Below are 14,982 nucleotides of genomic sequence, written 5' to 3'. Positions count from 1 at the left end.
GCCCGCCTGGCTCAGCCGCCCCCGAGGGGGACCCCGGCCCGGGCCCTTCCAGCGCCGCCGTCCCCGAAGGCGGTGCCGCCGCCAGGCCGTGTGCCAGACGGCAGCACAGCGTTAGGCACTTCTACTCTTACTTACGTTTTACCGCTTAATAATAATTTAGTTTGCCCAGAAACCTTTTTTTTTTTATGGAAGAAAAATAACATAAGCCTTTGTAAAACATGAAGTGTATGGTCCCTGCCGTTACTTAAAATTTAAGAATGAAAAACGGGCGCGTTTCGATAGATGCAATAAATCTTATTGACTTTATTACACATTGCATTTTAGGGTCACTTTACATTCCTAGACAAAAGAGATGATACAAATAAATACAAGCTGTAAAACTATGGACAGAACTATTGACAGGTTCTTTGTCTACAGATCACCTAAGAGAAGGTGGAGATCAGTGTATCTCCAAGGAGCTGTGAGTCCTCATATGGACAGCCGTGCCCGCAGGGAGAGCCTCGGGCACTTCGTTTCAAAAAGAACAGGGCCTGAAGAAGGTAATAAGCGCCTGGACCACAGAGAGTTAAACCCACCGCCGCACCGTGCAGCACAGACAGGACCAGTGTTCTCATTTCAGTTCCATCTCTGCATCTAATTACGGCTTTTGCAGGTTATCTTTTCCGATCTGTGTTTTAACACAGCAGAAACAGACCCACGGGAGTTGCGCTGAACCGTTCAAAGCCTGGTGCACATTAACCGTTACAGACAGAAGAGAGGACAGATCCAGGTTTGCAAGTGTCTCGCTGAAACTCGGCAAGCACTCTATGTTCGGTGAAGGCAGACTTACTACACCTAAAAAAATACTGAACGCAAGTCTGATCTGATCTGTATAATGCATCAGCGTAGCCCGAGATGCTGTGACAGAGGTATATGTTTTAGAAGATTCAAGCAGCATGCAATTAAAAAGGCGCTAGACCTATGTTAAGGATTTTAAGAAAGTGCTTTAATTCCTATGCTTCAGTGTCACGCGGTGCTTGCTCCCAGAGCCAAGGGCTGACTTCTGCTGCGTGTCACTTTTTAAAAAAAGATCCCATTATACATATCAGAGCAAAGACGAGAAGGATGCGAAACATTCCTATGAAGAAACTATGACGGCGCACACTGTCCGAGGGCCTCTTCCAGGAGTTGGCTGGATTTCCTGTCTTTGGCCGTTAACCTGCAGGAAGCCCAGATGGTTCAGATAACACTCAGAGAGGGGCAAACTCGGCAGGAATGTTTCTTAAAAACTTCAACCCAGAGCTCAGTACGTTTTGTACAGCTTAAGACAATGTGTTTTATCTTAATATCAGTGCCACTGAGTATCTGGTTGAGGGTAAGTCCATCGGAATGAGAATCTAAAAGTTTCTGTAACAATCTGAGACTGCCCATGAATACACTAACTGAATCTCCAACCACAGCTCCAATTTAAATACAATGACTAAATATGCAGTTTTATTCTTTTTCCACCCTAGTGAATTTCTTTCACCTTGCTAATGAATTTCTACAGAATTAAAAGCAGAGCCTTTCTGACGTATTAACCAGCTAGCTTATCAACACTAAAACGAGAACAGTTCGGGTCTGCACTCCCATTTCCACGGGACCGGTCCTGCCACAAGGGGAGTTTCCAGCGTATGAGTTTAATACGGAATTCCCTATGGAATAGTAGCAATGGAGGAAGTGTGCGCATGTGCAGACACAGATGTGTCTGTGGATGCATATTCACATAAAACATACGTGTACATTACTATGCACATATATGCGGTTATATATTTTGTTGCTCTTTCAGGTTTTAGACCCCCCTTGTTTCATTTCAATTCTCTGAGCACTTACACCATACAATCATCTTTTAAAATGTCAAAATACAGAAGATTATGTGCTAGAGAGAAAGAGGGAGGAGAGGGAAGAGAAGGTGACATAATATTATGCAACAAGAGCCAATTAAAAGGCTCTCTGTACATAAACAGTGCTTTATAAAAAGGAAGATTATGCCAGGTTTCCATGTTCAGGTTGAAAGAAATTTGTCAGATGCCTGCTCTCTCGGTTAGAAGCAAACTCCTCTTTCCTCCACCAAAACTAATATATATATATATATATACGTATATATATATTAATCTTGTGGTCCAGAAAAGCACTCCATGAATCAAAGCAGCAGAGTCAGCGTTTAACTGGCCCACCTGGGCAGCTGGCTCACCGAGGCACCATGCCCGCAAGATGCAGAGGTGAGCTGTGCTGAGCGTTGGGTTCCTTCTGCTCATGGGGGTCAGCCAGAACGGAGTTCTCCAGCCCGGGTGAAATCACTCAGCGGATACTTAACGAGCACACAAGGCAGAGTCCACACATCAGAGCATTTCTAAAACCAGGCAAGTCCTCATACACTCACACATGGCAGTCTGGAGGAAGTCATCAGTGAGGGAGAGGAAATAGGTAAAAACATTCACAGGATGACAGCCAACAGCAACCAGAAAAAGTGACATCCCACGTCTCGATCTACAGTGAACTAAAACTTACAATGAGCTGTGAGACACTAGACAGGGACACCTTACTCTGTCCTTAGCCTGCCACACCAGCCTGCAGCATTACAGGAGCCTGCTTTAGTCATAGGGCAGCTTTGCAAAGAGACCATCAAAAGCAGGAGTTCTTCCCCCCTTGTTTTCAAAGTCAAACCCCTGGAATTAACACCAGATTCCATTACCCAGACTCGGTTACACGTGCTGTCGCTCCCAGCGGGCTCTGCATGGGCTGGGAGGTGCAAAGGGAAAGCTTCTAATGTGGAACAGGTGAGGCACAAAAGGTACCGAACGCTGAACCTCCTTAGACGCCCAGGGAAGGGAGCACGCTTACGAGAAGAGCGCACCCAAAGGCAGCTCCGCGTGACGGTGCTCTACCCTCTGCCCAGCTTGCAGGGGAGAGCAGAGTCAGCCCTGTGAGCCCGCCAGGAAGACAGCTCTGAGCCAATGCTACATTTCCCATGAACAGCGGGAGACGTGAGAAAATGGTTGTACGCCATCCCGCAGTTTAAAGTCTCAGCATGGACACTGGTTTGAAATGCCAGGGGTAAAGGTGGAGGCAAGAGAGAGGAAGAAAGCTGTGGAGCTGGCACTGGTATGCAGATGTATTCTTTGACAAGGTGGTTCCTGTTGGTAGGGGTGAGGTCTGTAGGAGGTCAGTTTAGAGAAGCTCTTAGTTATGCCTGTAAACAAGGAAAGGACTTCAGTTTCTATTGCTTCCTTTCTAGAGAGCGCAAAGTTGCTTTCAAGACCCCTTTTTTGTCCTACAGCTCTAAAGGGAGGCACAGCTACCTGGTGGTGAGGACATGCTGACCGCTGCCATCCTGCCTGTTCAGACCAACTTCTTAACCCCAAATGATGATGCCAGTCTTTCAAGCAGGAAGAGGAAAAACTATGCACCTAGTCAAGTTTGAACAGATCCTCTGCTTTTTAACCTCATTTGGTTCTCACTATGGAGCTCTGGAGCGGTGGTTCTGTTGAGATGACTTTCAACTCTGTCTTCTTATTGCCCGACAGCAAAAAAGCCCAGTGCAGCAAAAGGGCTAGTGCAGAAGGAGAGACGGTGATGCTGTGAGGTGATCCCCATGCTTCCCATTGCTTCTAATACACTTTAACGTACCTCATGCATTTCTGATTTCCTAACTAAAATCTGTTTCCCACAGAGGCCAAATGCTGAATTGCAAGCACGTATCTTCCCGTGGCTCAGTGCACCTGGACTGGCACAAGTCAGTTAAACAGCAAAGAGGCCATCTCCAGGGGAAAGGGGCTGGAGGCTGGCTGGGAGTTCTCTCTGCAGGTTTTTACTTGTCTCTGCTCTCGGAAGGCAAAGGCTGTTGGCGCCCTGGAGAGGAACTGCTGGTTTTACTTTGGAACCAGCCCTCGGGACTGTGGGTAGAGCTGAGAACTATGGGTGCCTGCTGAAGAGGATGCCCCTGATTTCCTTCCAGTTTTAGGCCTGAAGAAGTAAAAATGAAAAAATAAACAAAAAGCCTCAACAATGTCACCTGTTACTCACCAAAATTAATATTCCAAAAGCTGAATTTTTTAACTGGAATTATTCTCTAATCAGTCTCTGTCCTCTGTTCCTTTCTCTCTCTCTCTGCTTTACAGCTGAGCTCACCTTAACTTCACTGGCAAGACGTGCTGACAAATAGCAACTGTACTTGCACCTCTACTGTTGGCTAGTCTGCTTACTAAAAGTCCAACTCACCTGGGTTTTGATTTTTTGTTTGAAGTGCTCTCAAAGGTTGAAGCGTCCACCTGTATCTCATCTTCATCCTGCAGAGCTGCTTCTAGAGCCGCCTGAACTTTGGGAGCAATGGCTGGGCCTTCGTAGTCTCTCGTCGTTCGGCTGGGCATGTCAAGTTCCAGCAATACGATGTTCTCTGCCTGAGACAGTGAAAGCAGAATCAAAGTCTGCACTTTTTCCATACAAATTGTTTCTTTTCCCTCCAGAAGCTTATTCTGAAGTACTTTATAAATGTATGCAGGACACTGTAAAAATTTACATCCCACAGAAGAACTAACAGTCCTCTGAAATGCACATTCCCCCGAGCAGGAGGGTGAACACACGCCGGTTGTAACCACATCTGGGCTTACCCTGTACCGAGCCTCTGGACGAATCATCATGGACGTCCTGGCGTGTTGGCTCAGTGGCCTTTTGTATCCTACAGCAGATACCGGTCTTTTCATCATCTGCTGGTTACTAGACAAAAATGGATACTCGGTCTATTATACACCAAAACCAAAGACTCCTCTTGGAGTTTATGAGCTAAAACATCTGCAAATTCCCCACAGAAATATATTTCAAGAGAGCAGAAACTACCTAGGCTGCATTTGCAGGAACAGCTCTCTACAGTCAGAGACAAGAAGGTAAGATAGTTATCCTGTGTCATCTCTTCCCTGCACAAAGGGGAGGATTGCTACCTATTTTTACTATACAGACCGCAGCTGCACTCAGCTGCACCCAGCTTTCTAAATTTGCTGTAGAGAACTTTCTGTGTAGAGAGTCAGGATCTAGCCACAGCTCTCATAATGATGAGAGCTTTCCTATCTAAACCAGGAAAGAAATATGACAGGAATTTACTGCTTTTTTAATGGCAAATGCAGTATTACATATATTTTACATATAATTATTGGGCTCATCTAGAAGAAAAATCCTAATCTGCCAAGAATTTTCCTAACCGTACATTCCTATTTTATTCAACCTACTAAGAGGAATAAAATTTTTTATTCTATTGGGCAGCAAGAAGCTACGAACTCTGGAGGGCCAGTTTAAATCCCCAACTGAACCCCTCTTTTGGGGTACCTTGTTCTTGGCAATTAGAGGGTTTTCTGTGACCTGTAATTCCATCTCAAGAAAAGATGAGGAGTACACTCACTCCAGACGGGTTATGGGATGCAGTTTCCACTGGTCTTCCTCTTCATCAAAGAACGATCTGTTCATGATCTTATTCTTCTCTTCCAAGGGAATAAAATTTTCAATAATCAGGTGCCTACATGCAACCACAAAAGTGGGAAATACACAAGAAACATAATTAGCAGATGACTTTCTCCACTGCTCCCCTCCTTAATACAGCCCTGGAAAAGGAGGAATGTTTTGGTTTTCTCATGTTTAAATCTTGTTCCACAAGCATGTGCAATGCAGTCCCTCCACTCCCCACCCAAGGAAACCACCTCTGTTATAGCTAATAGCAGGCAATGAAATGGTGGGACTTACTTTAGCTTCAGTTCCCTGGTAAGTTCATTCTGGGTCTGTTCCAGTTCCTGGCGCTCCTTGATGTGCTCTTCTTGGAGATCATGGATCTCTGCCTTCACAGCTTGCAGCTTGGAGAATAACTGGAACAGACAACAAGAGCCAAAGTCATAACTTGCCAATGTTCCTTTCACTTTCACACACGAGTTGATTTTATTCCTAACCCACGAGACATGGAATCATTTTCTTTTTACCTTTTTGAGTTTTTTGGTCTTTATGTCCACCTCTTGCTGAAGAGAACTATAGGTCTCCTTCAGCTCTAGTGTTTCCTCGTCCCGACTTTCCATCTGTTGCTGGATCTCTCGCTCCCGACGTTTCTGAAGAACGTGACATATAATATTAAAGACCACAATTACTTTGCCACCTCCAGGCTGAGATACATGAAACTAACGCTCAGGATGTTTTTACTTCCCTGGGTTCCAGGGCTTTTACTTTAGCTTCTAGTTCTTCCTATCTCTTGCCTTAGAAAGACCAGAAGCATTAACTCTTCTTTGTCTTTATGTTGCTACCAAAATCAGACAGTGTGAGTAAGTACCCAAGCTTCAGTTAAAGGAATCAAATGTCGTGTTCAGATTCTTTTTTTTTTTCATCAATTCGTACCAGTCATTGCACTTAAAGAATCACCAACAGAAAAGAAACTTTCAGCACACGGTAAACATCCCTCCCCTCAGCTAACGGCTGGACTGTCACTCTCTGAGGTCTTCCACTTATTTTTTCACTTACAGACAGCTCCAATCACGATAGGACATAAATCTTTAACATGAAAAGCTGGAAGAAAACAATTATAAACCTTTACGTTTCCTACAATGACAAATAGGACACAAGCCCTTCCCCCCTTCTTTTAAGATTAATGATTGCCATCAAACCAATTGTAGGGTTAACCCTGGGCAAATTTTCTTACCGTTTCTCCCGATACAATGTTTTATAAAAGTTCTGCAGCTAGGCTTTTTAGACAAAATAACAAATATTCTTCCTTGTACCTGTTCTGCAATTTCCTGTCGTTTCTGTTCCAGGATTTTCTGCTGTTCGTTTGTGTGATCCACAATATTTTTCCCTCCCACCAGAAGCTTGCTTTCCATTGCCTGAAAGGAAAAACCAAGGTTATAAGTTTCTCTCAGTGGCCACAGAATATAACTTTCTCTCCTACGGATACAACTTCTTCAGGGCAGCTCCCTTATTGAACATTCTCTTTCAAGTCAGCTGCTACAAGAATTACTATTTCTTAAAATTCCTATAAAACTGTGGGATTAATGAAACAGTAACTCGCTTAGAATTACGCATTGCTGCAATGCGTGGCAAAGCTGGAGAACCAAAATGCATCCTCTTCTGTAAAAAACTTGTTAATGATCTGTGACATGAAGCATTTTTTGTGCTACAGCTTATGAAAAGATGTATCATCACATTTTATTGTGCTGATTGCGTAAGATCCTACGAGATCAGCACATAAGAACAATGAAACAACTCATGAATATTGAAATATCTAATTAATGGTGGAAATTTCAACTTCTGTCTAGAAAGAGTTTATTTTAAAATCTTCCAATCTAAACACAAATCGCTATCCTGGAAACTTCTTGTGAAATATCTTTCCAAATTGGGAAACCCTCTATTCTCCCCACAGCCTAAATAAATTGCTTTCAAAAAGTATGACAAGGAAGAACTCTACCTTGATTTTAGCACTCAACATTTCTGTTGCTTCCTTCTCTCGCCTCAGGTCCTCCATTTTCTTCTCCTTCTCTTTCAGCAGTCTCATCTTTTCTTCTGCTACCAAGCTGTGATCCTCAACTATAGCTTTCTTCTCAATCTCCAGCTTTTCTTGTTGCTCCCTCCAATAGTCATCTTTGTCATCTCCTTCATCCTCACCCTCTTCAGCGTCCTCCTCCTCTTCCCCACCATCTCTCCTCCTTTCCCTCCTCTTTCTTTTGCCAATAGACCGTTTTTCCAACTGTGCCTTGAGTCGAGCAATCTCTTCCTGGAATTCTCGTAGCAGAGCATCCTTAGGATCCTCATTCACTCGCGGCTTGTTCTTGATGTTTTTGGCACGATTGGCATATCTTAGTGTTGTCAGAGTCTCCTCTACATTGTAAGAGGCAGGGCCTATATTGGCCACCATCACGGTTTTGGCATTGCCACCTAATGAGTCTTGAAGTAACCTAGTCAGCTTTGAGTCCCGGTACGGAATGTGTGTACTTTTGCCATCTACTAGGGCAGAGATAACGTTGCCCAAAGCTGAGAGAGAGAGATTGATTTTAGTAGCTTCCTTCAACCTTTCCCCCTGTGCTCCGGTCTTAGCTTGCCGCTCGCTGCCTGCAAGGTCTACCAGGTTGAGTTTGCCAACACGGATGTGATTCTCTCCGTCAAGTCCTAACTCGCTGCATTCGATAGTGATCACAAAAATGGCATGCGATCGAGAGCTGTGTTCATTCATGTTGGTGGCACCAACGGAGCGGTTTTGGTTTCCCACATTCATGACGTGCTCTATCTCTTTGACGCTTTTTGTAACAAAGGAGGACAAATCCTTAACGTACACACCTGTGTCTGGTCTCTCCTTTAACTCCAGCCGCTTGGACTGATCCTTTGATAACAAGTCTCTGATTTCTTCTTGGTATATTTCCAAATAAGAAGCTCTAACTAGGTATTGCTGATTTTGAGATCTAGAGATGTGGGTGAAGATGTGATCGAATGAATTGGGGATGACCCCTCTTTTTTCAGGATCACCACGCACCCCTTCCATCGTATACGTTTTCCCTGTCCCAGTCTGCCCATACGCAAAGATTGTCCCATTAAACCCTTGCAGGACAGAGTCCACAAGAGGTCTGAAGGTCTCATCGTAGAGTTCAACCTGTTTGGAATTCCAGTCATACACAGCATCAAAGGTGAAAGTTTTAGGCAGTTCATGAGATGTTCCCCGCGGATTCTTCACCGAGACCTGCCCTAACTTGACATCCACGTTAACAACTTTTTCATACGAAGCTGTCTTCTCTTTGCTATTCATTGGCCGGCATCGTACCACCACCCTAACAGACTCAGAGCTCTTTAACTTAGACATGACAGCAGGTCTGTGGCTGGTGTGATCTGATCGGTGGATGATCCCGTGCCAGAAACCTAAAACAGAAACAAAGGAGGAATATGTGAAGGCAGTTTTCTGCAGGTGCCAATTTTTCACAAAGCCAAAGATTCGACTCATCTATTCGAGCAGCATTTTGCATTCATTAAGTTGCGAGGGATTTTGAAGAATAAAAATAAGGTGCAACATGAAAACTTTAGAACGGCCTGAACTGAGACAGTATTATGTTACCAAAGCCTGTCCATCAAACGGTAGCATTTCTACAAGCTCTGCTGCAAAAAATCTTCATCAAATCACATCTTTACAGTTGGTAGACATCCTTTTCTTGACACTTAAAAATAATCATAATGCTTTTTAAACTGCTTATAAAAATAATATAATACTTTGCCATTGATTCCCTTTGCGGTCAGGCTTTTTGTTTTAAATCTCATACTTTGAAAATCCAGTACAGGCTTGCTCTCTCCATATCGTTCAGGCTCTTGAAAGGGAATCAATCAGGTGCTTTGATTAAGTGCTTCACCTACCTACCAAAATTCAAGAGAGATTGTAAATTATAAATACAGTATTTCAGACTCGCCTCTTCTTACACCTCCTAAGTATTGACGGAATCTTCTCATATTTTTGAGATGTTTATATTGCCATCCCCTCACACGTGATGTGATGTGTCATCAGGACCATCCTGCCACAGAAGGTTTAAAACCTATGCCTGGGTTTTCTTAATCACAGAATCACAGAATCACAGAATCATATAGGTTGGAAAAGACCTTTAAGATCATCGAGTCCAACCATAAACCTAACACTGCCAAAACCACCACTACACCATGTCTCTAAGCACCTCATCCAAACGTCCTTTAAATACCTCCAGGGATGGCGACTCAACCACTTCCCTGGGCAGCCTGTTCCAGTGCTTGATAACCCTCTCGGTGAAGAAAAATTTCCTAATATCCAGTCTAAACCTCCCCTGGCGCAACTTGAGGCCATTTCCTCTCGTCCTATCACTTGTTACCTGGGAGAAGAGACCGACCCCACCTCTCTACACCCTCCTTTCAGGTAGTTGAAGAGAGCGATGAGGTCTCCCCTCAGCCTCCTTTTCTCCAGGCTAAACAGTCCCAGCTCCCTCAGCCGCTCCTCATAAGACTTCTGCTCCAGACCCTTCCCCAGCTCCGTTGCCCTTCTCTGGACACGCTCCAGTACCTCAATATCCCTCTTGTAGTGGGGGGCCCAAAATTGAACACAGTATTCGAGGTGTGGCCTCACCAGTGCCGAGTACAGGGGCACAATCACTTCCCTAGTCCTGCTGGCCACGCTATTCTTGATACAAGCCAGGATGCCATTGGCTTTCTTGGCCACCTGGGCACACTGCTGGCTCATATTCAGGTGGCTGTCAACCAACACCCCCAGGTCCTTTTCCACCAGGCAGCTTTCCAGCCACTCTTCCCCAAGCCTGTAGCATTGCATGGGGTTGCTGTGGCCCAAGTGCAGGACCTTGCACTTGGCCTTGTTAAACCTCATACAATTGACCTCGGCAATGACAGCAGTTCCCTGGAATGCCACCCAAATGCTGTTTTCCTCTTGTGCGTTGCACTTTCAAAGTCACTTTCTAGAAGCCTCCTTACAGAATAATAGATCTTTAATTGGGCTGCAGCAGCTCCGAGGATTCCAGATAAAATCAGTAAATAGTTTGTCCACTTCCAGGCATCCCCTGAATAGTCTGCATTTCCACACTTGGGAAAACTGATGTTACCTTTCCTTTCTATCAAGAATCAAGTGAAAATAATTGTTACACGGAAGTTTTCACCCAGTCTTGCAATCTAGCTCGCTACAAAGGAAATCATTAAAGCAGCCAAACGTAGCACAGTCTTCCAACGCTTGCAAATATGGGAAAACAAACCAGCAAGGGGAGAGAATTACCCCAGTGGGGCGTGCTCCGAAATCAGTGGGCAACAAAGAGGAATATTTCCACTGCCTAACTGCAGCGAGGCGAGGGTGTGTGCTGCCGTAGGATGCCTGTTCAGTCTGTGTCGTGCCCCCACCGAGGCCACTGCTGCAGCCCGGTAAATTCAGGCCCTTCACACCCCAACGTGCAAAGTCACTCCTGGTCCTGTGTTTGCCCCGGGGGGCACCCAGGCGAGGCACAGCCGCTCCCCCCCGACGCTGGACGGCCGCTCTCAGCACGCCCACGGCCCCAGAACTCCTCGTCTTTCTGTTCCACTTCCAAATGTGCTGGTCAATGTGGATCTTGCATTTGTATTTTTTGCACAAGTATCGTCAGCACACTTAAACAGAGAGCAGCATTCCCCGCTTGCATTCAGCAGGGAGCAGAAGGGAAAGCTGTAGAGGTGGAGTAACCTACATTAGACCTCGTCTAATGCTCAAGCAAGCAGAGGACATCAGGGTGTGAAGTGGACATCTGCCAGGATTTGCCCTTCGCAGGCTTTTGAAGGTGAGTTTAAGCTCCTTTCATATCAATTCTTATAAAAATTTCATAAAGCACTCAGTCCTTCCAGCCCACCCTCCCCTTTCTGTAATGTGACTGCCCTCTGTGAAAGGATCCTGCAAACCAACACCAGCGTCTCCTCAGCTAGAACTCGCGCATCTCTTTTTACGGGGAAGCTGAAGACAACCGTACTCGCTTTAGATACTTCAAGCGCAACCGTGCACACAGATCTATGCTATTATTTTTCTGTTGGCAATATACTTTTACCGGGATTTCCCATAAAAGCCAGCCCTGCCCAAGCACGCTAACCTACTGAAACACACTCCTTGCGCCTGCTCTGGTGTTCCAGCTGAACCAGGTTTACAAGATTCAGCATCAGCCTAAACTCACGTTGCCATAAACCCCCTTCACAGATCCGAGTCCTTCATGACTCTGGGTGGAGAGGAAGAAAGCTGTTGCATCCCCCAGTCATTAGCACAATGAGCTGCCATTTAAAACAGAACAAAAAGACTGTGTTACTGCTAAAGGGACAGCCTTACAGGGAAGATCTAAACGGCACAGCTTGTGGAACGCCGTGTGATTTCTAATAAGCACTTTTTTTTCCAAAAATATCTTTCAGGAAGAGCTCCGAGATCCTTCTGCCAACTGGAACTAAATGTACAACTAATACACGCTGGAAACCCCAGGTAGCGCTGGCACGCGTCCAGTCTGGCCTCCTCAGGACGTTCTCGCTGCTCCGCTGGGCAGCAGCCGGGTCTGACCTGCTGGGTCTGCAGCAACCCATGCATTTTGTCTAATTGTTTTTTACTCAGTAATTGCATGTCTCAGGAGAGCTTCTCAAACAAGGTGACAGAGAACTTCAGGAGCAGAGCGAGAGGACTGAGAAAGGAAGCAGAACATTTCTAGCCCAAAATCCAGACTGTCAATCTGCACTACAAAGAATAACACACGAGTAACAAATAAACAAGTTTAAGAATTGTACGGAAACCTCAGTATGGCCTTGGAATTTCCTTGGTTTTGTGAGGGGAAGCTCCTTGTCCTCGCTACTCCCATGAAAGCACGCGGTAGCTACCAGGAGGAAGATGAGGAACGTGCGTTGCATTGACCAAACTGGACAATCATCCAGAAGAAGCACTTCACAACCTGCACAGTGAATTCAAACTACTACAGGAATTTTGGATTGCTACTGAATAAAAACATTTCCCTCCTAACTGACAACTCCAAATAAAGACGACTGTACTGCCTGACTCACAGGGAACACGTATTCTAGAATACCAATGGAGAAAGAACACGTGAAATGGGGACAAGCCTTGCAGAAGCATAAAAAGCAGCTCTCCCTCTAATCACCATGAGTAGTCGTATACGCAAATGCACACTTCCCCTTCCACACCTTCCTGAGGTATTCCTATAGTTCAAGTTCCCAAGAGCCAATTTTTTTTTACAAGTTCACTTAACAACCGATGCTTCATTTATCTGCTTTATTACGGTGAATGGTCACATTGGCAAATACTCAAATTAGGCATGAATTCTGAAAAGGAGAGCCTTGATTTATTTTATATAATTAACAGCTGAAATACTATTCTGATGAGAAGTGCTGCTTTGTAAGTGATGCTGACTAACATTAAATGATCAGAATTAAGTTAATCTTCACACAGACTGCTTTTTTACAAGAGCATACATTGCCATCCACAGGCTGACCTGGAAGTTAAAAGTGGAATACCCAGCGTGTCCCCTCTGTGACAGCTTTGGCAGAGGTATACATCGAAGAAAAATTATGTTGCGTATTTGCTGCTCCTCTGGGTGTATCTCATCAATGTAAGCTTCACAATCTTTTGACATCCTTTCCCCATTTCACTAGCAAGTCTCTTTTTATAGTCACAGATAAATTATTTCATCCCTGATTTGGACTATTTGCACAGCAACCTACCACGACTTGTCTCCAATTATTTTAGCTGCTGCTGTGAAGTTTACTGGAAGCATAACAAATTATGTTTCTTCTCAGACTTACCCAAGTGCGTAACTGAAAAATAAAACCAATTGTATTCCCCAGAAACTCCACGGCAGTGTCTGAGCTGCCCGGAGTGGCCAGACAGGGATGGCCAGCAGAGCCGGGAAGGCCACAGTGCCACTCGCTCTCCTGCTACAGGGAGGGGCCTTCGTTCATGAAATTAGTTCAGCCTAAAGCGACCTGGGCCAGGTCCCTAAGAGTCAAGGTCAAGGTTGAGATGAATGCATTTGAAGATGTGCTCCAGATGACCAAGAGGGGAGAGTGGGCAGAGATCACAGCATTTTTGTTTATTGCAGTTAATGTGAGGTTCTGCCTAAAAAAATAAGCAATGCCACAACCTGAACGTAAGCTAAGGTAACCCCTTCTCGTCAGAAACCTTCAGGAGTCAGGACCCGACGCTCGGCCGGCCGTGCCCAAGGCACGCTACGCTCTTACTGGGCACGTATCGCTTATCCCGTCTGCCTCTGGCAGGCTGAAGTCCTGAGGCCTCTCCGCTTCCTGGCTTAAGTTTAAAGATCTCAGGAAGATTCTCTTGGCACGCTGCCTAAACCCGTTCCTCGCGCCTCTCCGCACATCCCCAAGTACCACTTAAAAAAATTCCATCGCTTTCTTGCAGTTTAAATCTTTCAAATATTCGTGGGTTCGTAATGTCTTGGCTTAATCGCTCGTGTCTGTTACTCCTCCGTAAGCCAACCGTCTCTTCCCTTGTCGTTCTCCTCTCGCCTCCCCGCCGGACGCACCGCGGGCCGAACAGGACATCCCCAGTGCCGCTGCTGGAGCTGGGCCGGCATGTGCCACCTCTGGCACAGCGTGCCTTCCGCTGCCGGGGCACCGTGCGCCCCGACCTCGCCTACTGTGGTCACCTCCGTCTGCCCCAGCACGGCACCCCACGGGTGTCCCCCTCCCCGGGGGAGGCGGCGGGTACGGGACCCCCGCTGCAGCCGGGACCCCGAGTTCCTTTCCGGTTACGGGTTCACCCCAGCATCACCCGTCGCCCTCGCAGCTGCGACACCGGGCGCGGCGGGAAAGGGATCCCGGAGACACCTGGGCCCCCAGCCCGGGGGACGGGGACAGCGGGCCGTGCCCGAGGGGGCGCGGCGACGGGGGGGCACGCGCCCAAACGGGGCCCCCTGCCCAAACGGGGCCCCCCGCCCGCGGCCTCGCCACAAGGCAGCCCGGCCGCGGGCAGGGCCCGCCGCCTCCCTCGCTCGCCGCCCCGGCCGACAGCCCCGCAGGCGAGGCCGTGCCCACCCGCGCAAACGGGGGCGGCCACGGGTGCCCCGCGCTGTCACACCCGCGCGGCGCCGGGGGCGCGGCGGGTGCCGGCGGGCCGGCCCTCGGGTGAGCGCCCCGGGCCGCGGCGGCTCCTCGGGGCGGGCCCCCGCCGCACCCGCGCGGGCAGCGGCGGGGCCCACGCACCCGCGGCCGGGCCGGGCCGGGCCGGGCCGGACTCACCTGCGCCGTCACCATGGAGCCGCGCGGCCGCCTCCTCCCGCGGCACCGGAAGCGGCGGCGCGGCCCCGCCCCCCGCCCTGACGCACTTCCTTGGCAACGCTCGCGCCCGCCCCCACGCCGGCACTTCCATAGCGACCGGTCCCGGCCGCGCCGCCTCCCGCCGCCGGCGGGGCCCGGATGGAGCCGGGACAAAGGGGCCGCCGCCCCCCGAGGCCTGGCGGCGGCCCCGGCCCC

General features: G+C 47.5%; 1 protein-coding gene across 4 annotated transcripts; it reads right to left on the bottom strand.

Annotated features, from left to right (window-relative positions):
- Positions 1-283: 283 nt before the first annotated feature.
- On the bottom strand, positions 284-14,807 carry KIF3B (kinesin family member 3B). Of its 4 annotated transcripts, XR_012777834.1 has the most exons (10): positions 14,749-14,807; positions 7,448-8,886; positions 6,765-6,866; positions 5,979-6,101; positions 5,749-5,867; positions 5,411-5,524; positions 4,629-4,734; positions 4,240-4,418; positions 3,321-3,984; positions 284-3,211 (listed from the first exon to the last, which is right to left on the bottom strand). XR_012777834.1 is itself a non-coding variant. In XM_075516795.1 (9 exons), exons 2-9 carry the CDS (start codon positions 8,828-8,830, stop codon positions 3,891-3,893), a joined length of 2,220 nt encoding a protein of 739 aa, XP_075372910.1. In that variant the 5' UTR covers positions 8,831-8,886; positions 14,749-14,807; the 3' UTR covers positions 284-3,890. The 4 variants fall into 4 exon arrangements, 3 of the variants coding, with proteins under 3 accessions (XP_075372910.1, XP_075372912.1, XP_075372911.1); XM_075516795.1 differs by having other exon boundaries at positions 284-3,984; XM_075516797.1 differs by lacking the exon at positions 3,321-3,984.
- Positions 14,808-14,982: the final 175 nt, after the last annotated feature.

The sequence above is a fragment of the Mycteria americana genome, chromosome 14 (genome assembly GCF_035582795.1).
Source record: "Mycteria americana isolate JAX WOST 10 ecotype Jacksonville Zoo and Gardens chromosome 14, USCA_MyAme_1.0, whole genome shotgun sequence".
Taxonomy (NCBI): Eukaryota; Metazoa; Chordata; class Aves; order Ciconiiformes; family Ciconiidae; genus Mycteria; species Mycteria americana.
This window is presented reverse-complemented; position numbering and strand designations above follow the sequence as displayed.

Excerpts from the sequence above, each read along its gene's own strand:
- KIF3B (XM_075516795.1), bottom strand. The coding sequence starts at position 8,830 with ATGTCTAAGTTAAAGAGCTCTGAGTCTGTTAGGGTGGTGGTACGATGC. Across the intron at positions 5,868-5,978 it reads AGACCAAAAAACTCAAAAAG|TTATTCTCCAAGCTGCAAGC; the intron begins GTAAAAAGAAAA and ends TGTCTGTTCCAG. Across the intron at positions 4,735-5,410 it reads CATCCCATAACCCGTCTGGA|TAACCAGCAGATGATGAAAA; the intron begins GTGAGTGTACTC and ends ATTTTTGTCTAG.